At 46.9% G+C, this 25,851-nt stretch overlaps 1 protein-coding gene across 1 annotated transcript in view; it reads right to left on the bottom strand.

The window, feature by feature from the left end:
* Positions 1-990: 990 nt before the first annotated feature.
* Positions 991-25,851, bottom strand: part of PLD1 (phospholipase D1) — a 37,129-nt gene continuing 12,268 nt past the window's right edge. The window contains exons 7-26 of the mRNA XM_015871959.2: positions 23,141-23,199; positions 22,406-22,498; positions 20,601-20,753; positions 20,214-20,363; positions 19,611-19,694; positions 18,400-18,481; positions 16,747-16,857; positions 15,654-15,860; positions 14,847-15,063; positions 14,141-14,269; positions 13,790-13,908; positions 13,535-13,648; positions 10,195-10,305; positions 9,862-9,950; positions 8,560-8,673; positions 8,192-8,241; positions 7,214-7,348; positions 6,227-6,380; positions 5,536-5,650; positions 991-5,242 (exon numbers count right to left, since the gene is read on the bottom strand). Of these exons, the coding sequence (XP_015727445.1) occupies positions 5,018-5,242; positions 5,536-5,650; positions 6,227-6,380; positions 7,214-7,348; positions 8,192-8,241; positions 8,560-8,673; positions 9,862-9,950; positions 10,195-10,305; positions 13,535-13,648; positions 13,790-13,908; positions 14,141-14,269; positions 14,847-15,063; positions 15,654-15,860; positions 16,747-16,857; positions 18,400-18,481; positions 19,611-19,694; positions 20,214-20,363; positions 20,601-20,753; positions 22,406-22,498; positions 23,141-23,199 (2,511 nt within the window). The 3' untranslated portion in view covers positions 991-5,017. The remainder of the gene's footprint in view (positions 5,243-5,535; positions 5,651-6,226; positions 6,381-7,213; positions 7,349-8,191; positions 8,242-8,559; positions 8,674-9,861; positions 9,951-10,194; positions 10,306-13,534; positions 13,649-13,789; positions 13,909-14,140; positions 14,270-14,846; positions 15,064-15,653; positions 15,861-16,746; positions 16,858-18,399; positions 18,482-19,610; positions 19,695-20,213; positions 20,364-20,600; positions 20,754-22,405; positions 22,499-23,140; positions 23,200-25,851) is intronic.

Genomic DNA, 25,851 nt, shown 5'->3' with positions numbered 1-25,851 from the left:
GTCTGCCTCCCCTTTGTCCTCCAGTAATAGCTTGCAGGGTGTTTAATTATCAAGATCAAGCTGAATATGAAGAGATCACTCATCATTGATTCTGGCTATAAACTGTTTCCCTTGCAGAATAATTTCTTCTTTTTCAAGAACTTCCTTCCCCCCACCCTCCCCTCCAAATTAATTTCCACCCCAGCCACAAGGCTCAGCAGAAAGCTTTGCCATCATCATTTGGAGCGAAATATTCTGAGTAATCAATCAGAGCAGTGGAACCAATTTGGAATCTGTCACTTCTAATTTCTCCAATAAAACAAAAATTGAGCTTTTCACTCCCACTGCTGTTGGGATTCAGGCTCTTACAGCCCTCGCTCCGCTGCATCAGCGCTACAGAGATGTACTCAAATGTCTGAAGAGCTGGTGGAATAAAAAGAGATTGATTTTTAGAGGGGAAACCTGGTTATTCACTTGTATGTGTATTTTTAATGGGCTAATGGATAAGGGATGAAGCTGCATACCCAGTAAAAGCACCTGTGTGCCTGCATATGTGATATAGAAACCTAAGAAACAGAAGTTAATGTTTTCAGTTTGCAGGATCGCTTGGAAGAACCATCGATGCTTTATTCATCTCTTCTCCCTTGGAGGTCAGCACCAATCTGCTTTTTGCTCTCTCAGTGCTGAATTTCCTCTACTGAAAGTTAAAAGGGACGGTCAAAAGTTAATCCCATTGTGGAGATGGGTTGTTTCTGTCCGCACTTCTCATAATGCCTCGGGCTCATTAAAACAGGATTGTCTATTTGTTTCAAGAAGTCCAACATTCCCTTCCTGTGCAGTTCTACTTCAGCAAATTCTCTCTCCTGGGAAAACCCCAATGGCTCAGACCCACCCTTTTATTTTCAGAGACTCTGGGCCTTTTCCCACCAGGTCCCACTGTTCTGCACCCCATGAGCAGAATGTGGCTGCAGACCCCAAAACAAGCAGGAATGAGACCAAAGCCAAGTGTTGCAGCACGCCATGCTCTGTTGTATTTTCAGTCCTTTAATACACATTCATTTATCATATACAGAGTGGGGAGGAAAGCAATAATCAGCAGAAACGAGGGTACAAACTGGGTTCCAGCAGCCTTCACAGAAGGGATAGTGGGTGCTCATGGAGGCAGGGGTGAGGGACCTGCACTCAGCCTGCAGTGGGAGCTCTCACATTGGGGACAGGTTTTGCCAGAGACAGGATACAGAAAATAACATTCCAGGAACTGTGACTTTTGATAAGGTTTTTCTCTTTCCCCGAGTGTCAGGAAACAGTCAGTACATCCAAATTATTTACATCCAGGACAGAACAGTGGGAGAGTAAAAAAAAAATAATCAAAGATATGGGAATACAACAAGAAAGCAGACAGGAAAAAAGAAAAAAAAAAAGGAAAAACCCATAGAGAATCATTGCATTCAGTGGTCTGATGTAGTCAGTGTATGTTGCACTTTGATTCACTGGCACAGCGCGATGCTCCTGGTTTCACCCCCATCCTGCTCCCAGCTGTGCAGCACAGAGTGCATCCTGGGGACCTTCTGCAGAATGAGTGCCACAAAACACGAGCATGCATTGAAACACAGCTCCCACAGCGTCCCTTCCACTGGCTGTGCAGAACAGCAGCAACGGGGGACCAGGGCAGGGCAGTGGGACTGGGGTCTGCACATTCAGCAAGAGGAGAGAGAAGCATTCGTTTAAAGGGCCATCCAGATACCTTCTCATGGACCACAGATGCAGCTGGTGGGTATAGACTGCAAACACCAGGTAGTTCTAGCAACAAGTGCAAAAAGGCACAGTTCCACTGCAATGATAACAGCACACCAAGCCCGAGTCTGATTGTGCGTGGATTTAAGGAACAACGGCATTGTGCACCATCACTGTCGGCCTGGGAAAACCCATACTGAGGACTTGCTGGCCTGGTGCCTCCATGAACACATTGGCCAGCTGCAAATAAGTCAGAGCACAGACCCGTGCCTCCCAGCTGAAGGCTGAGCCCTGCAGCCAAAGCACTGGCTGTCTCTTACATTACTATTAGCAACATTCTTAGCATACGATGGCATCTTACCCCTCAAGTTTTTAAACCACGTGTCAGTTCTACGGTGAAACTCTTATCCAGTCCATCTTCCATACAACAATATACATACACTTTTAAATATTAGATTATTATCATTTTTTTCAATCATTCAGATATGATGAGGAGTGTGAGTTCCCAAAGTGGCATCTCTTAAAGAATAAATTAGGAAAAAAAAAAGTGGCATACTTGGTTAAGCTGCAAAATAAAGCCTAAGCCTGGGAGAAACCTCTCTCCTTTCATTCAGTTCTAATGAGTAAATGCCACAAGAAACTGTATGTTTCCAGGCTTGCTAGTGCTTGAACCCACATCCCACTTACAGTACTGCACATCTGCGAGCAATCCTTTGCAGTTGGAAGGTCTGCAAAGCCAAAGTGCTCTGGCACTAAGACCTAAGAAGCAGCGATTGTTCAGTTACAGGTATCAACTATCTCAAGGTCTTCAACCTCACAGGGTTCTTAATATAAGAAATAAAGCTCCAGCTGTCTCTGAGCAGAGCCAGAGCCTGGGTATGGCCAGCAATGGCCGCAGGGTGCAGGTGAGTGGAGTGTACACTGCTGCTCAGGTGTGCAGAGCTGTTCTCTGCTAACACCAATAGCCATGAAGCCCCAATAGTTTGCTTCCACCTTAAGGACAATATAATCTAATGATTATAACTATCTTTGCTAATAAGAGAACGAGGACAATAAGAGCACTTGGAAGATGACAGTCTTACATTTCTTCAAGGTTCATGCATACAGGCGGTGGGGGTTGAGCCTTTTCAACTATGACTACTGATCTCTGTGACTTGCAATGGCTCTGACAGGCTGTCATTGTTTGAAGTTAGCAGCTTTGTTCCAACTAAATCAGCTAAAAACATCTCAAGAGATAAAAGCTCTGAAGCAGCACTGACATGGCATAACAAGACACCTTTGATCTCTTCTGATTGCCAACAGTTGATGCACGGCACCTTGCTCTGGCTCTGCGAGAGGGGCAAACCCCAAGTTGATTTTCAGGTTAAAAAATAAGAGAAAATAGTTATCTGTTAGCAGCACGCCGGCCAAAAGCACCGACCTCTTGAACCATAGATTATCATGACACTTCTGCACGTGCACTTCCACCTGGCTGATCAGACCATGAGTTCACCAAACAGAAAGGAGAAATTCACAATTCCATCTACAAAAAGAGCGTAAAGCAGAAGGAAGGGCAGGACATGGCTGCAATGTGATTTGCCCGGGGAATGTTGGTGTTCACTTCTTGTTCAAGCAATGCCGTGCAGAGTGACCTGGTGCCTATTTACAGTTCTGAAGACAGAGCAGACAGTCAGCTAGAGAGTGATGCCAGCCATGTGGCTGGGAATAGATGGATGATGCTGTAATTCTTTTCCAGTTAAAAACAGGTGAGATTGTTGGAAGAGCTAAGAACAGTAAAAAGAAACTTGCTTATGAATTAAATTAAAAACCATATCACCTGGGCTTTTGACTGGGCAGCTTTGGGAATGTGGAGCAATGTAGGTCACACCTCAGTGAGCCCCAGCCCTCCCAGTCCTCAGCCTCCCACCTCTGCAGATCTTGCTGAGCATTTCCTGCAGCGTGTTCTTAGTGTTTGACACAAGGAGCTCCTCTCCCAAGGCTGCAGCTGGGGCTGAGCAAGAAAACAAGAGGCACAGTTTGTTGCAGGACAGAGGATGGCACAGAGACTGGGCTGGAACCTACCAGGCCATGTACTAGCCCAGGAGATGCCCTGTTTTGCTCAAGGATACTGGATCAAATTGCTGCTTCACTGCACTGTAAAATGCAAAATAGCTTGGGAATAGAGTTCTACCTGGGAGGATGCATTCTGAACAACCGAGCTCAGGATCACAACTGGTCTAATAACAAAGAAGACCAGAGAACAGGTTTTGCTGAATTCCCCCCTTTCCTTGCGTTTACCCTATCTACAGAGTGATGTGCCTGCTCAGTCTGAGCACAGCCTGCTGACACCACCTCTGTCTTCATGGCCTCTCCCTTCTTTTAAATAGGGAGCAAAAAAGGAATGGAAAGGTCTGCCAATAGAATGTGATATAATTGCATGAGTGAAGTACGTGGAGCATAGTGTTCAGCTTGGCTCATGCTAGCTTACGAGTAGCTGTTCCCTGTCACACTCAGTGCCTTATCTGCCTTCAGCTCCAGAGACATAAGGCTTTAGTTTAAAGCTTGGAAAAAGCTTCCAAGTGCCTTTTAAACAAAATGATGCGCTGTATTTCTGTAAAGGTCAGAGAGACGCCAGCACCTTCAGCTCCATGGAGGCTGCCCTTTGCCAGCACCCACTCAGCACCATGTTGCACACAGGGATGCTGATTGCTCTAGCCACAGGAAAAACAGTATTTTTCCTCCCCTAGAGGGGAGAAGAGTCCAAAATACTGATGCTGACAACAGATTGTTTGTATGTTTCCAACTAAGAGATGCAACATCTACACATGGCAAGCAGTGATGGTTGGGCAGCACCTCCTGCAGTGACAGAACTGCTCAAAGGGCTCTGATGGTGCCCAAAATGAGGTGAGGGTCTCTGCTGAGCTGCCATGCGGTGCCCCCCTGAGGAGACTCCCACAGCACAACCACAGCACATGTGCAACCACAGCACACAGCTGGCCGTAGTGATAACAGCAGTTAGGATGTGTTCCCTGTCCTAGGAAGTGGCATGCATCCTTTAGGTGCTCAGAACATGCCATAAGAAGTAACTCCTTCAGAGCTGAAGCTTCTTATTTGTCATAAATTCTAAGTCTTTCTGCTACTCTCCTTTCTAGTGTTGATTTGCTTGAAGTTCCTCCACCGAGATCCTTGAGAAAGGCACATTAGCTCGGTGGAGATCTTTTTTGCTTCCCTTAGCAACAAGTAGCTCTCAGAAATCACATATTGTTCATCAACTTGTCTTCAGAGAACCGAACTTTAAAATGTAAAACAATCAGTCAGCATTTCCTTAAGTCCAAACCTCCATGGGTACCATGGACTCCTTTGTTCCAACGGAGGGAAGCAAGTACTCTTCCTCCAGGAAACGGAATGGGAACTGTACCAGAAACCCACGAATCTTTTTCAACTCTTCAGCTGCTTTCACAGGATCATCATTTGCTAATATTGGTTTGTTGATGAAGTCACGCAACTGGGCTAAATTATTCACCTGGTCGCTGGGAAGGCATCGAAACACCTGAGAGCAACAGAGAGAAGAAGTGGCAGGTCAGTGTGGGGAAATACAGTGAAGTGGATATCGTGAGGAAGGTAAAAATACTGAACACATATTCCTCTGGATGGCAGCAGTTTATAAAACAGCTTGGAGATGGCCAAGTAGAAGTAGACACGCTGGAGCGGTGTGGGGATGCTCCAGTTTCTTGTTCCCAGCTATGGCATAGGAATTAAGGATGCTGTTCATTCATTTAGAACATCTAACTGAGCTGACCCTACTGCCCTAGACCTCCCACCTGCAATGGAACAAGGCATCACCTTATCGAAGATGGTGGCATTGCGAGCTGCCGTGGAGATCCACACCTCCTTGAAGAACCGTTCACAGACGGGATCCTGGTGGTCTGGATTCAGATCGGAGCCACCGAGGACAACCCTGAGCCAAAAACAGGAAGGGATTGACGCCTGCTCAAGCCAAGTCCTGGCACTCCCTCTCTTGGAAACACCAGGAAAGGAATCTGTCCCAAACGCACGTCCCCAAGTGTCACTGGGACCTGCCAAAAGGCAGCACGCCTTCCTGCTGCCACAATCCTTCAGCCTTATTGCTGCCTAATATTCGCCCTTTCTTCTGTGCATTAACTGTCCAGATGGGAAATATGGGGGGGAAGAAAGGAAAAGGAAAGAGGTCTTAATGAAAAACCAGGTGTGTTGTTAGCCAGATGGCTGCTCTGAGTGAACAAACTTTCATTAGAAAGAGATACCACCACCCAAAATTGAGACGGTGTGAAAACAGTATCCGGAGCAAAACATCACTGTCTTATTTACAAGCTCCCCTAGAGAACTCCCTGAGCAAAACGCTCTGTAAGTGAAGCTGCCAGCTGAGGGCAGGGACAGCAGGAGGAAGACTGACTCTGGGCTAGAGCCAGGCCCTGCAGTGCTCAGTCTGACACAGCAGCAGCTTGTTGGATTTCTCAGCTTGTGATCCCGATCCTGGACGGTCCCCATGCCCTACCTGAAGCAGCGCAGCCGGAGGGACTGGGCGAAGCGCCCGGCGTTGTACTCCTCCCCATCCATCACCGAGGGCACAGTCTCAGTGTCCTGCACTATGATGGCTATTTCGCTGTCCCGCTTGCCCAGCATGCTGCGGTCATTGATGTTGGCAGAGCCTGGGAGGGAATAGGCAACGTCACGTAAGTGATAAAGCACAAAGACAGCACCAAGAGAACAGTCCCTCCTGGGAAGGTGGAGCGCTGGACTTAGTTAATCTTGACTGTTCTTAGAAGGGGAGAAAGGTCATTGCTTCTTCATGAGCATGGGAGGGTATGGAGAGCAAACCTAACCAGGAGCCATCTGAGGCGAGGGCTGAGCTGCTGCTCTGAGGGAGGGGAGAGTTTCGCTCTTGCAAAATCAGCTATGGAAATGCTCTTTGGCAGAGCTCTCTTTGCTGATATAACAGATCAGAAAGGGTTTTGTTAAAGAAACAGGTCCAATTCTGCTTTTCACTTGCAATGTGCAATTCAGTGCCTGAGGTCTCTTGTCTTTGCTTCACAGTCTCATAATAAATATGGTAGCAGAGACAGATGAAATGCTCTCTCTTACTTGCTATAACCTATTTCCCCACTCCTAGGAAACAGAGCTGATAAATGACACATGTTGTCCAAACCGTCCAAATTTCACAGCACATTCTGTTCTTTAAGGAACAGATGACAAGTCTCACAAGTCCTCCTGCTAGAGCCGAGCCTGATACAAGACAGATGGACGATATTCCCTGCACTGGGATTCTCATCACTGCTGCACGGGGATTTAAAGCTGTTTTCAAAATAACAAATTAAACGACAGCTTTCCAAACCCTGTTTTCCCTCCTACCTACCCTGCTGATGAATTTATGTATTTGTAACCTAACAGCAAAGTATTTGATAAGGAAGAACTCCCAGCACAGAGATGCACGCAGCATCACAGCCCACACTGGGCAGAGGCTAAGGGCAGAATCCCTGCTCACCAATTATGACCGTGTTGTCATCGGCAATCAGCAGCTTGCTGTGGACATAGATGAGCTCAGTGACCAGTTTTCCTTCCAACTCTGCATAAGTTCGGAGCCCACAGAAAGAAATGTAGTTGATCCACTTATCTCCAACTGAGAATGAAGAGAGAACAAAACCAATGGGCTGAGAAAAATAAGAAAAAACCCTTTTTATGTAAAGCCCCATACAAAAGGCACAGCTTGATTTAACAACTTGTGCTACAAAAGCACACGAGCAGGGACTGGAAGTACATTTATTGAAGAATGGACATTAAAACCACCTGTGGGCACTCTGCTCTGCTGCCTGCTCAGACATTCCACTTTGGTGACAGGCGACCCAAATCCCCCTCACACTGCAGGAAAGTACTTCCAGCTGATATGGGAACCTTAAAATCACCAGACCTGGTGCCTGCTTTTCTGCAGAAAGGCTATAAGCAGGTGCCTTGCCCATGCAAAGTACTGAATACACAGCCCAGTGTCATTGCCTGCAGGGAGGATTTACGCAGAGCACCAGAACTAATGAGTCTTTGGGATGCCTCTCATGATTACAAGGCACCTAAGCAGCTGGAACTGTGCTGTGCTCCTCCCTGGGGTCCTTCCCTCCTCCAGAAGGGGGCTGTATTCAGATGCAAGGCTGAAGGCAGCCAAGGCTCACATAGCCTCTGGGTTGCTGGGATGCTGTGGAGGCTGAGGTCGCTCATGATGCTTCAGCCCAAACCCGATCCCTTGGCTATACCAGCAAGAAGTGAGCTGTGTGCAGCCAGGAGCTGCAGATAGAGCCTTGCTTCCTAATGTTATGCAGCAAGGCTTTTGGTGTGCCTGTCCCCACCGCCTGGGGCTTGCACAGCTGTAGCTCTCCCAGCGTAATGCTGCAATGAGAAAACGTGAGCTTCAGCTTACAGATCCATCTGTCCAATGGCAGCTCACGGCCACATAGGAAAGGAACACAGCTCTTACCTTCTGGCTTCAGCTGGCTCAGGATTGAATTTTCTCCTCGGCACATGGTCCTGGAAAGAAGTTAATCAGCTCTGAGTGCCGCAGCAGCTCGAGCCAACAGCATATACTGAAGCAAGGTAAATTGCAAACACAGATGCCTTTTAAATACCCCGTGCAAGCAGAAGAAATGTATGCACATATTCCCATACAAATGAAGAACTAGCAAGGCAAGCTGGGGCTGGGTGGGCTGTAAGGTCCCTTCCAACCCAACTCAATCTGATGCTGGGACCTCCCTCTGTGGTGTGTGCCCTGCTCACAGCACAGCACTGCAGCCAAAGCCACGGGGCCCCATCACAGTGCAGTTTTGGGTGGCCCCCAGCACACAGTACCTGTAGTTGAAGTGCATGATGGCCTGCAGTGCATTGCCTCCCCCTGTCGAGATGTCACCCTCGAAGCCAGGCAGCAGTGGGATCACCACGTACACTCGGTAACGCTTGTTTTCCCTACAACAACACATTCAAGGAAAATATCAGCCTGCAAGTCTTCCTGCTTGGTCTCACTTTCTATGTGTTGACTGGTTTGATTTCTGTCCACGAGGCCACTACAAAAACTTGAAGGGAGCAAAGTATGAAATGTACTTCCAGGTTCAGGTCTTCTCTACCTGCCATCAGTTCATGCTCAGATGTGTGTGTGCCACTGTGAGAGTTTGCACATCCCAAAGCCAGTGGTACAAAGCAGCTCTGCAGTCTCTGCTGCTGGGCACTACAACAGGCAGAAACCCAACAGTGAGAAATGCCTGCTCCATTCTGTCCTGAAGAAGACAGAAACATCAGAAAAGCTGGGAAAAGCCCAGGGCACAAGCAGAACACCAGCTATTCAAGAAGGGATATATAGCTATGTAGTTTTAGACAAAGAGGATCTGAGTTTGCTTCATTTCCAACAGCGCTTCCCTATAGCGGTACGTGGAAAAACAGCATGTGAAAGAAAGTGTAGGAAGCTTTCTGGCCCAGCAACACAGGGATGCTCTTTTATGTTATGACATACATAGATCTTCAAGATAAGTTCTGAAAGAGCAACCTTAAGCAAGGATGCCCAGGATCAGAACAAAAACAAGCCTCTACCTGTGGAGCTCAGGTTAGCACGGGGTCAGGCATCTCATGTAACAGGAGCATCTTGCAGCCAGATTGTGTCCATCCCAGCACAAACTGCAGCCCTTTGCAATGGGCTGCAATTGTTCTCCAGCACTTATCAGAAAAAGAGCCTCCATCAATAGCTGAACCCTGCAGTCAAATTCTCAAAAGGTGTTTGCACCCCCAGTTTGAAAGCAATCCTCTCTACAGATAGTTTAATCAAGTCAGGCACCCCAGTTAAACCTTCTCATCCACCAGCTTAGCCTCCCTACAGGACTGGCTGCCTATACACAAATATGGGGCCACTGGGAAGCACAGAGGGCTTGCCTTTCACACAAATTACATCATTAAATATACACATGCATCAGAGTAAATCCAAAACACCATTTCCTGGTAGCACAGAAACCACTGAAGAGTCTGACTGCTGTGAAAGCATGTAGATGTTTGACCACACAGGTGCTATGAAGAAGAGCTACTTTACAGTCGTGTCCATTACAGTATTATTTTGAGCCACACTGCATAAATGCAGCTGGCAGACTCTGACTGCCTTGTTAAGGTTACCTGTGAGCTTTAAGAATCCTCTGAGCAATCGCATCGCCGATCTTGTTCCAGACAACTTTGTCATCAGCACAGCTAATAAAAAACTGGTTCTGCGGGAAGAGCAAGCACTACCACTGTCACATACTGCCAGAAATGAGCAAAAAATACGTACATATCAGCATGCTTCCCTTCAGATCAAGGGCTTTGATCTGATGCCGGTGGAAACAGCCCCAAAATTTCAGAGCAGACTCAGTGTAAATATCCCCCAAGTCTGAAAATTCCTAAAAGAGCAGCTCTCAAGAATTGCCCTTCTGATGGCACCATGACCCCACTGCCTCCCCTCCTTCCACCCACCTCGATGTAGATGTAGTGCTTGCTGTTCTCGATCACGTTGACATAGGCGGTGTGGATGGACTCCTCATGGTACTTGATGCCAGCCGACCAGTCTGCAGCGGAGCGGATCACCTGGAAGCACAGGCCAACACTTTGCCCCAGCAGCACTGCATTGTCTGAGAGGTGCTGCTGCCCTTCAGGATTTAACTAGGAAAGGCACTAAGTGCAACACTCCCCATTCATACTGCATTAATAATAAGGGAAAAGGAGGCTCAAGAATAGTGTTAATACTTAGACATGTCCTGATGGAAACTGCCCCGTCCCAGTGCTGTTACCCTGCCAGCTGAGTAGCTCTACACCAGTTCCTAGGAGCACAGAAATCCCATTCTTTTTTCTTTCTTTATTTTTTTTTTTTCTGGAAATCCACTTTTAAAGCAGATACTGCAGGATCCCCAGGGCACATCCTCTCCCTGCAAAAGTGCCAGACCCACATGAGAAACATCATCTACACAGCAACAGTCAGAGCATGCCCTGAGCAGCATTCCCCTGGGTAGAAATGTGGTTTTTAATTAAACGTTGGTACTTGCAAGGGGAAAATAATTACTCTTGGTTAGCCTCTGTCTTTAAACACTGTCAAGACAAAAGCAGTGAAACAATAGCTGTAAGCATCACAAAAGAGCCATCATAGCAGCACAGTAGACACACTGGACAAGAGGAAAATGCAATGGATCTGTGAAACCTGTGTCAGTAAATGCACAAACTTGTCCTCTTAAAGGGCTCAACCTTGTTTCTCCTGGAAATCCCTCCAGTGCATTTCTTTTCTTTCTCCCTGCCCAGATAACGACCACTACAACCACCCAACAATCCCCTTCCAGACCCACAGCTTCCCAGGGTGCTCAGCCCACCTGCCCTTCCCCACCGCCCCCTCCGCTCTGCCCTCTCCACACAACACATGAAGCTGCCCACTGCTAAAGGATTGTCACTGTGTCTCAGAGCAGCATTGCAGCATATGTCAAAAAGCTGATGTTGGGTACACCCTCAAATCCAGTTCTTCCACATCCCAGCCTGTATCCCAGTCCTTGGGGACCCACCTGGACATAACCACAGCCCCCAGCAGTGTCTCTGCTGATGGAGTGCTGCAAGGAAATCCCCTTTTGCTTCATGCACAAGTTGCATGTGGGGAGGGAAGAAGAAGTGATAGAAGATACTGGCTTGGAGGTAAGGCTCTGCAGTTTGACTCTCCTCTAAATAAAGGCTGGTCATTTTCAACATGGATCAATTCAGAGGCCATCACCAGTCACTGCATGGCTCCACAGCTATAGGGACAGGCAGGAGGAGACCTTTGTGTCTACCAAGGGCATGGTAGATGCAGCTCCATCTCACCCCAGGTAATCTGCCCTGTCCTGATAGAGTGTTCTAAATGAACTGCTTTAAATCCAAACTCTTTTGCTATGGAGAAAAGGCCACAATGCCACTACCAAGAGCTGGCATCCCCATCCTCTTTCTCTCCTCTCACAAGTCCCACAGACAGCAGCAGTGTGAAGTGCTCAGGCTCAACATCTTTGACTTCTTTCACTGACAGAAGTCATAAATTTTATGCTCGCTAAGAGCTAATGCATAAATCCTGAACAATGCAGGCCCTCCTGCAGGCTTCAAAGAGGCTTTTGTCATTGACAGAGCACTAAATCTTCATTGCATTTACATCATGGACCAGATATTGCCTCACCACACATCTTCAGTAGTGCTGTCTTTGGCTGATAATCGCCAGCTCTGGAATGGAAACAACCCGACGCTGCCTTCGGCTTTCTGACTCTTGCAAAATCCATGTGCAACCACATTGCCATGGCAAGCAAAGACCAAAAGTTAAAATGAGAGTAGATGAAGGATGCATTGTGCCTGAGCACCCCTACAGCTGATCCTCCCTCCCAACCTACAACTCCATGTTTGCTTCCCATGCACACATTGCTCACCCCCCGCTCACCCTGCCTTCTTCCAAACCCTCCCTAAAGCACACTCTTCTGCTCCCCCCCTTTGACTAAGCAGAGCAAAGCCAGATGGTACAACGAGGTCAGAAAGTGTTGATGACAGGTCAGTGGCTCGGACCAGCAGTCCCCACAGACCCTTTGTGCTGTCTCTGCCTCTGATCCGCCCACAACTGAAGACAGATTTGCAAACAAGCTCAGAAACAAGAAAAGCATCAGCCAGATTTTGGCAATCATTTCATGACCAGGGACACTGGACAGTGATTCCTGCTCTGACATTGCTCACATAGTCCCCAAGCAACACCAAGGTGGAATCACACAGGCTTGGCTGGTGTCCCAGCAAAGAATTAGTTATCAGGATCCTGATGGGGCTCTAAAAGCTGCAACTGAGCATCAATTAGAAATGAGAGGCATTTTAAATGAATAATTCACAAGACAAACTCAGCTTGGTAATCACTAGAGCTTAACCTTTTCTTTTCTACAGCAAAGCCCATCATTTAAGGTTGAGCTTTATCTCATGGTTAGCGTGCTCTGGGGAAGCAAGCCCCCACACCTCCATAAGAGCAGAGTTTCCAAATAAGCCAGTGTCACGGACACAGCTCGGGAGGTATTTGCAGCCACACAGAAGCACAGCGGTGCCTGGAGCGAGACCGTTTCTCAACAAGCCACAAGCTGTGTTTTGGCACTTGACATAAAATGCCCAAACCCATTTGTGTGACACAGGGCTGTCACACAGCCTGCGCTGCCCACCCCTCACCACACAGCCAGGCACAGACAATGCCCGGCAGCCCACAAACCCAGACAAATACTTCTTGCTCCATGAAGCATCCCCAGGCACTGCTGTCATCTGGGTGGACCACTTCCTTTGAACAGTGAGTTCATGGATGATTCCTGCTTTGGGTCCCATCCCTCTTATTTCACACATCTTTTGTTCACAGAGACACCCTGTTGAGTTGCTGCTTCAGCATAACTACTTTGACTTTGTGTCCTTTAACAAGTCCATGCTTCTGCTGGTTAACACTTGCATTCAATACGTACACTAAATATGGCTAAGAGTGCTTCTAATAAACACATTTTTGCAATCATGAGGATGATGGTCGGAAACAAAACTGTGGCTACTACACTGTACAAAGCTGTGGTGCTCCCCAAACTTGAGTATGGCATGCTGCTCAGTCCCCTAATCTCCAAAGCTGGACGTATAAACTAAGGCATCATTTCATCACATTTGAGGGGTTGATCAGCTTTGCTACAAACAACAAATATAACATGAAAAACTCCCACTTAAATTAAGCCCTACAGAGAGTTTGTAGTGGAATTTCCTTCCAGAAAGGTGAAAAATGCCCTTAGGAGAATTCAATTAGGAGACCATCAGCACTCACCTGGACTGTGGCACGAACAGCATCAGGCACCTGATACTTCAACTCGTTAGCAGTTTGCTGAGATTTTGGCAATAGGAATGGGTACGACAGGGATCGGTATTTGGGTTTCATGATCTGCCCCAGGGAAATAGAGAATAAAAGCCCTTGAGGAGAGTGAAACACAGTAATATAAAAAACAAAACAAAGAAAGCACATCTGTGGAGGGCACATAAATAAGGCACGTGTGCACCTCCAGTCTCTGTGTCCCCTACTCACCTTGGTGAAGTTCCAGCGCTGGATGAAGTGCCGGGCCACATCACGTGCTGCTTTGCCATGCACCACGGAGGAGATGTCATGCCAGGGCATCCTAGGGGTGGTGTATCTGTCAATGAAGTCTGCGGGACAGGAAAGCACATTTGGACCTGTTCAGACTAAGGAGGAAAATTGCAGCATCCCCATCCTCACACTAAGCTTTCTGTGACATGGCACCAAGAGCAATGCAGGCTGACTGCACCCACAGTCCAAGTCCATAGATAGGAGATCTGACCTTTCATAGGGTGCTTGCTGCTTATTCCTAACAGCCAAACCAAAGCAGTTTCACAGCTTCCAGTGAGCAAAGGCACTCACCAGCAAAAGGCTTGTCAAGCTGAACCCAGTCTTTAAAGACGAAGTTGCAATAGTCTTTCCCATGCCAGAACCTGGTTTCCCCAAGCAGTTCTCCAACACCCGTCTTCAAGCTGCGGATGGATCCTTTATCTGTCACAGACAAAGAAAATAAATAAACACATGCTCCAAAGTCAGGACTGTCCATTGAACAGTGTTAGTGAGAGGCTCACTGCCATGCAACAGCACTGGTGGGACCTGCCAATCCTACTCAGCTGAAGCTGTTTCCTCCCTAGTCATTCTGTTAGTGTTTCTTCTTTCCTATCTAAATATGTGATATACTCAGGACAGGTTTTATGTATACGTTAGTTTGTTATGGAAAGAAGAAAGAACAGAAGAGGCAGTTCTCCCATGCAGGAACAAATGTTTTCCCACACTGTAAGCATTAGGCACCACACACACACACTGCACCACGTCATCTGACAATTGCTAATTAACTTAATGCAAATCCACTTACAACTGCTCTTGTGTACTTTGCAGAAACACAGATTTACATATTGTCTAAACATAATTATTATTCCGATAGTTACGGAATTAATCAACTCTTCTTCTTTACAACGAGCACATTACCCCAGAAATTATGTGAATCTGCACGCACGCCCACCACCCACCTCCACACAGCCTTTATATATGTCCTTTGGGTATAGCTGGGATGAAGCACATTACTTACTTGATTCACTGTCTATGCTGCTGACGCTGTCAGCATGGTGCATGCCGTGTCTATGGAGATGCCTGTAAATAGTGAACCTTGAAAACTTCCTGGATTTTCCTACCCCTTTCATTTTTGATATGTCTGGGACATCATCAGCATTCTTCTGGAACAAATGGCTTTCTGGGGATGAAGCTTGAGACTGCGGGGTGTTGTGTTCAGACGACTCAGCTGCAGACTGGAAAGACACAGGATGTGGCTGCATGTATAAGCATTTTCTTCTTTAATTGCAGGAAAATCCACTGGTGACAGCTAGCAGCGTGTTCTTCAACCAGTTACCCATCAATTTACTCTGGATTAATATTTTCTGTGTAGTTCTCACATGCTGACACCTCTTTACACTGTTTTAGAGCTATCTGGTTGCATGTGAACCCAGGTTAGCAGAAAGACTTGGCAAACTATGCATGTGCTCAGGGCCCAAGCACCCCGAAGATCAGAGAGCTCTCCAAGTGCCTTCTTGTACATTTGAAGCTAAGTTTATTAAAAATGCAGCCTCCAAATTGTGACTGCTACTCTAATCTCCAGGAAAACCCAACAGCCTACCTCCATGCCCTAGCAGGGCCTGGACAGGACCTAACCTTGAAGAGTCACTTAAAGCTCAGATCTTCTAACCATTCCTATTTGTGGTTGGGCTTCATGATCTTAGTGGTCTTTTCCAACCTTAATGATTCTATGAGTCTTCCTACAGCCTCCTGAACACAGCTTGTTCATCCCCCCTGCAAACCCAGCAGACAGACAGCTAACACAGCCACTACTGAGTCCACTTACTGCCAGGTTGACCGTGGACACTGACTTGATGGCCCCCATTCGCTTCACGCTGCCCACATCAGTCAGGCGATGCTCATCGTCATCCCACCTCCCATAAGCCAAGTCGATGCCACCCACAAAGGCCACCGACTGGTCCACGATGACGAGCTTCTCGTGGTGAGCCCAGAGGTACACGGAGGAGGACACATGGTCTGGGTGTCTCATCACCTGAGGACAGAACCCCATACAGGGAGCTGTGATTACTGCAAGGGACTTGCTGCTGTTGGGACAAGCCAAGTTTCAACAGCATAGCTGCATTCCTATGAGAATCTACAGTACTTGAGCTAAAAGAAAACAACATATTGGTGATCTGACTCACTTCTTTGGTTGTTGTCACTACATAAGAGAAATGGGAAGTTGTTTTATTGCTTTGTTTTTTTTTAAATCGTCAAGTTGTCTGGCATTTGTTTATGACATTCTCTTGACATTTGTTTATGACAAAGTCACTTCTCTATCTAAGCACAGAGTACACAGTTTGGTCTTTAATGTCAGAGAAGAACCATAAGGCTGGCTTCCTGTAGCTTCACCTGCAAAGCCTGTAGGCAGCCAGTGCCCACCTTCCAGTGACAACAGCCCTTCTCACTGCTAAGATAATGGGGAATGAATGCTTCACTACCACAGCTGATCAAGTGATTGCAAATTTATCATTTTAGCATCTTGTTCATCACTTATTAAAACACATACATCTCTAATTTCAAGATACTGGATCTTGCCTTAGCTACTGGTTCGCAATCCACAATCCATTTTCTGCTCTGTGGCATAGCAGCAGCATAACAGCACATAATAATGCAATGATGTTCATTTATGACAGCAATGTAAACAGCCAGTGTTGACTCTCATCATCAGTGTAGGAAGAGAAATGCTGATGAGACAACATTCTCCAACTGTAATTTTCCATTTGATGTAGCCCCATTAACTCGTCACCTGAAACAAGTTTCTTATGAATGAGTTGAATAGCTGCTTTGGCAATTCTAAACTAAGTAATTTTATGTTCAGTTATAACCTAAAGAAATGAAGCAAATAACCTCTGCACGACTGCCTGGCACATGATTACCTTGATGTTTGGATGGAGATGCATGAGTGTCCTCTTGCTATATTCACTGTTGATCCCTAAGGCCAGCTCTACCTCTTTGTACAGCATTACAAAAATCCGCACACCTTGTTGCTGTCAGAAAGAAACACACAGGAATTTCAGTGGATACATCCCTGAGGTTTGCCTACAGTTAGCAGCATGTGCAGGACAGAACCAGTGCATTCATACAGTCATCTCTCCCAAAGAAAATGCACCAGAGTGAACGCCAGCAAACAGCTTCTGCTGTTAGAGCCAGATGAGTTCTTATAGTACAATGAGCTCAACTGAAAGGACGGCACATTTTGTGGCTGTAATGATATCTGCATGAAGGTTTCTAAGGACACAGCTGTGTTAAAGCACCAGCAAAATTTGCAAGTGTTTTGCAAACTTTGGCAGATGGTGGTCACACACTGGGACAACTTCACCTGCCATCAACCCTCACAGCTTCACATCTTGTATTGGAGTCTGACAGTTTAAACTAAGCATCTAACCTTTCCACAGCCTTTTAAGTTTCTGTTTCCACAATGTTGCTACTGAGAGCAGACTTAGGCAGTGTTCAAATTGCGGATGATGTTTTGCTCTCCAAGGAAGCACTGCAGACACATTCCAGCCAGCCTTATCTCCAGCCGGACCCCAGCTGCCAAAGCCAAGGAACGAGTGAGGGCAGGTAAGTATTTCCAGGAGCTGACCTAGAAACACTCCTCACTTATAGAAGGTATTTATAGCCACAGGAAAATCCATGCTGTCACAGCAAACAAAGCCAATTTCTTCCAGTGAGCATGCCCTGTGGCCACATTCCATTTGCCAAAAGGATGAGTCTATCCAAATCAATCAAAGTCAGCACAAAACCATCACAGTCCTGGGGATGTGGCATGGGTGAGGGCTGTGGAGATGAGTAGGCTGGGAGGGGAAGGAATCAAAGCAAATCTGAGCACATCCACCTGGATTCCTGCCTTTTTAAACAGCGATGCTCAGGACTTCCCTGGCTGTGCCTCCCATACTGACTCACATGGAGCAAAGCACCGTTTCCAGCAGAGCCATTGCCACAGGCTGTGTGGGCAAAGGGGAACGCAGCCTGTGCTCACACAACCCTCACTCTGATCCCTTTTTTCTGCCAGTATCTCACAGCTCTGTACAAAGAAAGGAGTGTGAGCACACAGAGCGTCACACAGGAGTCTTCAGAGGGAGTGCCAGGACAGGTAAAGGTCAGCAGCAGGTCTCAGCTGCTCCACCAGGAAGAACAGGAGAGATGAAAGCAGAAGAAAAAAAGAGAGCCATATCAAGAAGTCCATCTTATAAAAGAATTTGCTTACTGTACACAAGCCTTTATTAGCTTGGATAACACAGCAATGCAAACAGAAGTGTCTGAGTCACATCTATCACCTCCTCCTTCAGAAGCTCAATACCACAGCCCAGCTCTGGGGAACAGGCTGCCATTGGCGTTGGCACTCTTTTTCTACACAACACTACTCATCCTGAGCCACACATTATGCTGAAGCCCTTTCCCACTGTCACTTCTCTGCAGCTATGTACCAAGATCATCGTGGCCACAGTCTCCACGTGGGAAGGGTCACAGCATGACCCTGCAGACACAGGGATGGCTGTGCAGAGGGGCAGAAGCCGGAGCTCACTTACAGCTTTCCTCTTGAGGATGCAGTCCAGCCGCCAGCGATTCCCTTCAACAACGGGCCGCTTCATGAAGATTTCTGGGCTCAGCCTAAGGAAATGAAGGGGTAGAAAAACATGGTGTATGTAGCTCGCAAACACAGCATTGGCATAAATGATCAGCTCGGTAAGCAAAGAAATCACAAAGTGCAGTTTCAGTTCTCCTGAAGCTTAGACAGCCTGAGTAGCACAGATTTAGGCTGAACTTTCCATTCTGCCTTAAGACAAAGCAAGATGATATTGCAGTGGGACATTTAGTGACTCATATCTTCGCAGGTTACAAGGAAGAGTGAAGCATTCATGTCTAAATCCTGCAAAGGTAGGCAAGAGAATTTCTGCCCTTTACCTTCATACAGGACAGAGCAACTTGTGCTTGACTAAAGCATCTTGCTACATCCTAAAACCATGCTTCTCACTACAGCTTTTTTTATCTTTAATTCCAGTTTTCAGGTAAGTTTTGCAGTTCCACAGTGTGTTAATAATCGACTGTTGCTGATTAAAATGTTAAGACACAAAGGGCCTGAAATGCAATAATCTTGCACTACTTCCTGGAGTTGCACATGGAGCAACAAGAGCATTCGGTTTGTCTGTGGCCATGTCAGGAAGCAGGCTTGCATTTGTCAATGCCAACATAACATTTAGTTTTCTCACAATAATTGCTACCACAGAATTAAACCCTCCACTTCCTACTGGCAGCACGTAAGTACTAAGAGGTTCCTTTTACAGATAGTGATGTATTCAACATCAGAGAGGATGGCTGAGCAACCTGCCCCATTGCCTCTTCCCAAGCTCCTGTGCAGATGACATGGGAAGATCACGGCCCAAATCTGTGGTATCCAAGTGTCCACATTCCCTTACACCCTGCCAAACACTCCTGTCCCTTGGCTGTACAACACTTTATACTCCTAGTAAAGCAACACTTGCAATTCGGGTGGTGTCTTCATGCAATTTCAGGCCTCTTCTTGGAAGGAGACAACCAAACAGTTGATTTCAATCATGTGCTTTTGCTGCCAACCCTCCTGAAAAGGCCTTTGAGTCCAACACAACGATGTTTGGGTGTGCTGCCAAACCATCTGGCAGCACGGCGTGCTGCCATACTATATGGCCTCCAAACACTGCGGCATTGTCAGGAATGTCCCAAGAGTGACAGCTGGTCAAAAGCAAAGTATGCAAGTACGAACCACCAATCCGTGATGAAAATTTCTTCTTTAGCAGCTTCCATGGCATTTGCAACATCTTCGAAGTACCACTTAGCGTTTACATACCTGCAAAACCAAACGAAGTACGTAGATTTAGTTTTCCTCCCCAGAAATCAAACAAGAAGTACACAGTAACCAACAGGTTCAGTGCTGATATTACCTATGTTCTCTTCTCAAAATTGAGCATAAACCTTATTTCAAGAATTAGGACAACGCACAGTAGGAATTTCACGTTGCTATTAGCAGCTTAACAAAACAGCTCTAAGAAGAGATCACTAAGTGCCCCTCGGTACTTTGTCCAACCACACGCCATATCCTTGGGCTTCACTTGATGTGAGAGCTGTTCTGGCTCTCAGGAAAGGTTGGTGTAATGCATTCGCTTGGCTTTATGAAAACCATTTGAGCAGCAGGAGCTGTGATATGGGACCTGATGGATGGAAGCAGAGGGGCACAGGAAAACTAATCTGCAGCGCTGATGCTATAGGAGGAAGCTCTGGAGGAGGAAGCAGCCAAAGGAAGGCATTCTCATTAGCACTTGCACTACCATGGGTTTACATCCAGAGCCCCCAAACCCTCTCAGCTCACCACTTGGCCAGCGTGTTCTCCTGCACGGCCGCGTATGACCCAAAGCGGTGCTCGGTGAGGAAGTCCTTGCCGTGTTTCTGAATGAACTCATCTATTCCCTGCCTCCACCACTGGGCATGCCTGTAGCTGGTGCACTTCAGAATCAGTGACCTGCAAGAGAGACACACAGGGCACAGTGTTCTCATTGGGCTGCTTCTCCCTGTCTGCATGTTGCTAGATGCACATCTGTCGGTCATGTTTTATTGATGCTACAAGTAAAGAGCAGCAAGAGTCTTTGCTTTGATGTTTTGTTTGCAAAAGAATACATCAGCACTGCTCTGACAATAATAAAAAAGAGATGCCACCGACTCCTTAAAAATAATAAAAGTAAAGAAAAAAATTTCTTACCTAGAGAGATTGTCTATCTGCAAGCCGTACTTTGTTTCTGTTTCTTTCTGGCCTATCTTGATGCTGAATTCCTTATCCACCAGCAGGACAAAGGAAATGGCCCCCGAGTCTGGCTTCATGTAGAGCAGGAAGGAGTCCTTCACCACCAGCCACCTGTGGGGCATGGGAGCTTGGCATCACATCCCTCAAACACTGCCAGAAAATCCCAGTAACGTGAGAAGGCTTTCCAAACAAATGTGCATTGCTCATCAGGGAAAGGAAAGCATTTAACCAAAAGTAGTCATTAGGAGAGCAGAAAAGCCCAAGCGCTCATTTTATGAACTTAGGTCATAAGTCTGGATCCAATAAAAGACTTCCAGAGTAACTCGCTCACTACTTTTTATAGAGGTCTTTGGAAAGGCAGCATCTCACATAAAACTGATGAGACAAACATCTTGGCCAGGTGAAAGGAGGGCTCCTTTTAACACAGATCTCTATTCAGGCTGTTTGCCCCCAACTATAAGCAATACTGGAACTGCCTGACATCTCCAAAATGAATTACCACAGAATCATTACGTTTGGAAAAGACCTCTAAGATTCCCAAGCCTAACCCCAGCCCATCCCTCCATGTCCACTGCCTATGTCCCTCAGTGCCACATCCCCATGGCTCTGGAGCACCTCCAGGTACAGTACCTGCACCGCTCCCTGGGCAGCCTGTGCCAATGCCTCACCTTGTTTTTGAAGCTAGCATCACTTGTGCTCCTATCAGAACATACAAACAAGGCATTTTGGATAGCCTTTATTGCCAAGCAACAGGCACTCCGCTAGAAGCACGTGATGAAAGATGACCTGCAGGTTTTACATAAATACCACAGCCTGAAGGCAACTCTGGGAAAAATATGTTTTTGCTGCAAATGGCATTTCTAATTTTTCTCCCTGTGCCGTGTAGCTGGGGTAACCGGCCCCTTCTGTCCCACACAGGTCTCCATCACGAGACCTCCGCCTAATTCTTGTGCACATGCAGAAACACACACAGCAATAGAATGCACTGCAAAAAATGTGTGAGTTCTGCTACCCTCAGTAACAGCCCCAGCTCCTCTGAGACTTCTAAATCCTATTATTTTATTTTTCTTTCAGTGCCACGAGATGACCGAGCACCACCCATCATTTGGTGCCAAAATATCCTCCCTTCCTCCCCTTTAAAGGGGAGAAAAACAGCCCAAACTACACCTTCACACTACTGTGAGAAGACAGGGGAGAAATAAATGATGGGGCGTGCTGCCTATTTCAGTACTTTCCTTCTTTTATCCAACAAGATCTAGAGGATTTATTTGAGAATGTGTTCTCTATTTGTGAAATGAAATTATTTGTAGAAGCCAGACATAAACCTAAGTTCATCTTACAATCATCTATAGGATTCTAACAAATCCTCCCTGGCAGTATTACTGCACTTAATGATTTGGCCTGGAAGGTCATCTCCTTGTGAAATCACTATGGATACCTCCTCTAAAACTGTTAGAAGTGATACCAGCAAGACTACAAAGAAATAGAACATCTTCTTCACAGGAACACAGGAACTTTTAAGATCATAAAACTGCAGAACTGTAGAATGACATGGGTTGGAAGGGATCTCAAAGACCATCTAGTTCCAGTCCCCCGCTGCAGGCAAGGTTGCCAACCACCAAATCAGGCAGTAGACCAGGCTGCCCAGGGCCACATCCAACTTGGCCTCAAACACCTCCAGGGATGGGGAAACCTCCAGGCATGGGGAGCAGCAATGCACACGAGAGGAGCCCTCAGCTCCGCCACCCCTCAGCCCACAGTACCTCTTGGACCAGCGGTAGCACATCCTGCCCTGGCCACAGCAGTTCAGGCCAGGTATGCGGTGGCCCCCGGAGCGCTTCATCACCAGCCCTTCCCTGCAAGGACACAAACATGGTTGGGAAAGGTAACAGAGCTCACCCTGGGTGCCATCCATGCCACTTCAGAGCCCACCCTGGCATTCCAGCCTGGCCTGAGCAGCCCTGCCCCACCATCCAGAAGTCCAGAAGAAGGGCAAAAACAGCTCCCTGAAGGAAGCAGTGTAGATTTAAGAAATAAAGGGCCCCATTTCATGCAATCATAGAATCATTAAGGTTGGAATAAACCTCTAAAACCACCAACCCCAAGCCCAACCCATCCCCACCAAGCCCACTACCCACGTCCCTCAATGTCATATCTCCACGGCTCTGGAATACCTCCAGGGTCGGTGCCTCCACCACCCCCCAGTGTTTCACAGCACAGGCACACAAACACGCAGGCAGACAGGTTGTGGGGAGGGGAGGAAAGCAACCCCATGACCCAGCTGGTGAGCTGCAGCCCACAGCTTGCAAAGCAGCCCACACTGAGGCTATTTCCCAAAGTGGTGGCACTTCTGTCTGAACACTGATGCATTTTTATATCCATATGGTAAAATATTCCCCAGTCAGTTGTTAGTGAGGAAGGAAAACTATGAATGTGAACACTGTAAAGCCATGTTCTTGGTGAACTATAGCTTACAAAAAAAACAGCTCACAACTCACATGCCCTTTGGTCCCAGGTCGTGGATGAACGACAGCTGACTTACTCCAATGAACTCCATCTGGGGAAAGACACAAAATAGTTTTGCTTCACCTTGTCACCAAGAGAACCTACAGAGAAGCCTGAGCAAAAGTCACCACCGTAACTTCAGCATCCTCATGAAGATCACAGAAAAACTGCAAAGGCGATGAACGTTCATCCCTGGGGGTGGAAGTCCCCAGTTGCCTTCCAGTCCCCTGTGCCACCACCATGCACCATTTTGGGGCTCAGCTCCTCAAACCAAGACCTCAACAGGATATTCTTTCTCAGCCTTCACTCCACCACACCATGGCCCCATTCACCCCCATGAGCCAAACACCCACAGTGAAAGTGTGTTGGGGCAGAAGGAGAGTGAAACAGGGTATTATGGAACAGCATTAAGCATATTCTCTACCTCTGGGGTGAGCCCCAGGTCCCACCACCAGGTGCATCAGCAAACCTCAGATTTGAGTCACCTGCCTCCGCCCGGCTCCTCCTGCTTCAGCAGGGAGAATGCTGAATGCTGAATGCATTCAGCAGAGGAATGCAAAGATAAGCAAAGCTGGTGAGAAAGCACAGCATGACTACATTCAACTCTAAAAATAGGACACCCTGCGATTTGGAGTGAGCTGGCTTTTCTTGGCACAGTGGAACCTCCCTGCCTGTCTGCTGGCCCCAGCCCTACAGTGGACAGAAACATCTCTAAGCATCCCAAGCTTACTGATATCCCAGCACCCACTGAGGCTCTCCAAGGTCCTTCTGCCACAGGCTTTTTGGCAAACCCATCTCAGGGCCTTCGTTTGCAAAATCTGATTCCACACCAAAGTTAAATGGGTGGAGTCACAAGCTTTGCAAGGCTTTGAGAACACGAAGCGTAACAAAAAATATCACCAAACCTAAGACATAAACCTGCCCTGCAGTCACAGTGGGACTGACTCCATCCCCAGCATGCCCAGCACTGCCCCAGATTGCAGCAGGATCACAGAACATCTTTCTTTCTTTCTCCCTGCTGTTCCCTATGGGACGTTCCCAAACTCCTCACCCCATCTGTAAGGTCAGGACAAGGACAAAGGATCTGTTGTTCTTCCAGTAGCCCAAGGACACGAAGCAACCTCCACTCAGCAGAACCAAATTTATGCCCTCGTTCTTTGCTGATTTCAGCCTGTTTCAGACAAGGACTAGGACAAACTATTCCATGGTTTTACTGCCCATCTTGATATCAGTATTCTCACTGGGAAACTGGCTCTGGGAAAGTACCGGCTGTGAGCTGTGAACGTCTCCATCCATTTCTGCAGTGACATGCAAAACAAGACAAAGAGCGTGTGAAAGCCCAGGGCATGCCATAAGCTCTTACAGGAGGTCCTAAGCAGAATTTCAGGCTGGTTCCTTGCCTAGAAATCAATTTCCACTCCTTAAGAAAGAGGCTGGCATTCCCACCAGGCAGATCAGAAAACCATCCATCTCCCTCACATTACTCACACTGAAAACCATGCTGCACACAAGTGTCAAAACCCTTTGAAAACATCAACTGTGAGCAGAGAAATAACGATCCCTGAAGAGGGAGAAGAAAAACAAGGAGAAATTTATAAGAACCACTATGGTTGAAGACAACCCCTACGAGCATCAAGTCTAATCCTAACTCATCCCCCAAACCAACAGCCCACATCTCCAGGGCTACAGAACACCTCCAGGTGATTTTACCACTCCCTGTGCAGCACGTGTCAATGCACCATCACTATTTTGGAGAAGGAATGTGCTCTGATATCCAACCTGAACCTCCTCTGGCACACCTTCAGGCCATCCCCTCTCACCCCATTGAAATTTCTTGCTCTTCACCCATGCACTTAGATGTGCTTGGGCACAAGGCGAAGAGCGAGATCAGGGCTTGGTTTGCAAACTAATCTCATCACTTCCAAGCAGGATTCCTCAGCACAGTGAAAAACAACTGATCAGATGATTTATTGTCACTGTTATTGCATCAGTTAGCTGTAACGTTACACAGCATTACAGCCGAGGTGCTCAGAACACAGAGGAGCAGTGCTGGGAGGCGGGCAGCTGGATTCCTGCACTGCCTGCGGGGAGCAGCCCTGCTCTGGTTTCCAAGCAGTCTGCAGCAGAGCATTTGAAGTATGGGGTAGGAGCTGAGAGAATGGGGAACCTCTGCAAGACGCATGAGCCATGGTCACAGCCACCCCAGCCACGTCGAGAGTGTCTGATTTATTTATGGCAAACTTGCTATAGCATCTGCACTTCAGAATGAGCTCAGCAGCTCCACTCTGCTTTTTCTTTTAGATGCTTGTTGTGTTTTTTTTTAATGTAGTGGGCCAAAGATGCAGCATAAACAGTTAATTAACAGCTGTGACTAGCAATAAAATGAGATCACAGCACTGTTCAGAATTAAATTGTTCAGCAACAAGATGACAGCTATTTCTTACACAGAAAATTGGCTTATGATAAGCCTAAATTTAAAAAGAAAAACACAGAGAAACCAAAAAACATTACACGTGCAAAAGCCCAATAACCAAAGCTACAGAAGGATCACGGGGCATTGGTTCAACCAAAGCTATTACTGCTTCAGCTCAGGCATCCTCCATAGAATCATAGGTTGGAAAAGGCTTCTATGATCATCTAGTCCAACTCTCAGCTATCGCAGTTAACATAAAAAAATAATGGAAACACCCAATTAATATATATA

The sequence above is a fragment of the Coturnix japonica genome, chromosome 9 (assembly GCF_001577835.2).
Source record: "Coturnix japonica isolate 7356 chromosome 9, Coturnix japonica 2.1, whole genome shotgun sequence".
Taxonomy (NCBI): domain Eukaryota; kingdom Metazoa; phylum Chordata; class Aves; order Galliformes; family Phasianidae; genus Coturnix; species Coturnix japonica.
Note: the sequence above shows the minus strand (reverse complement) of the source record. Positions and strands in the feature narration are given on the sequence as shown.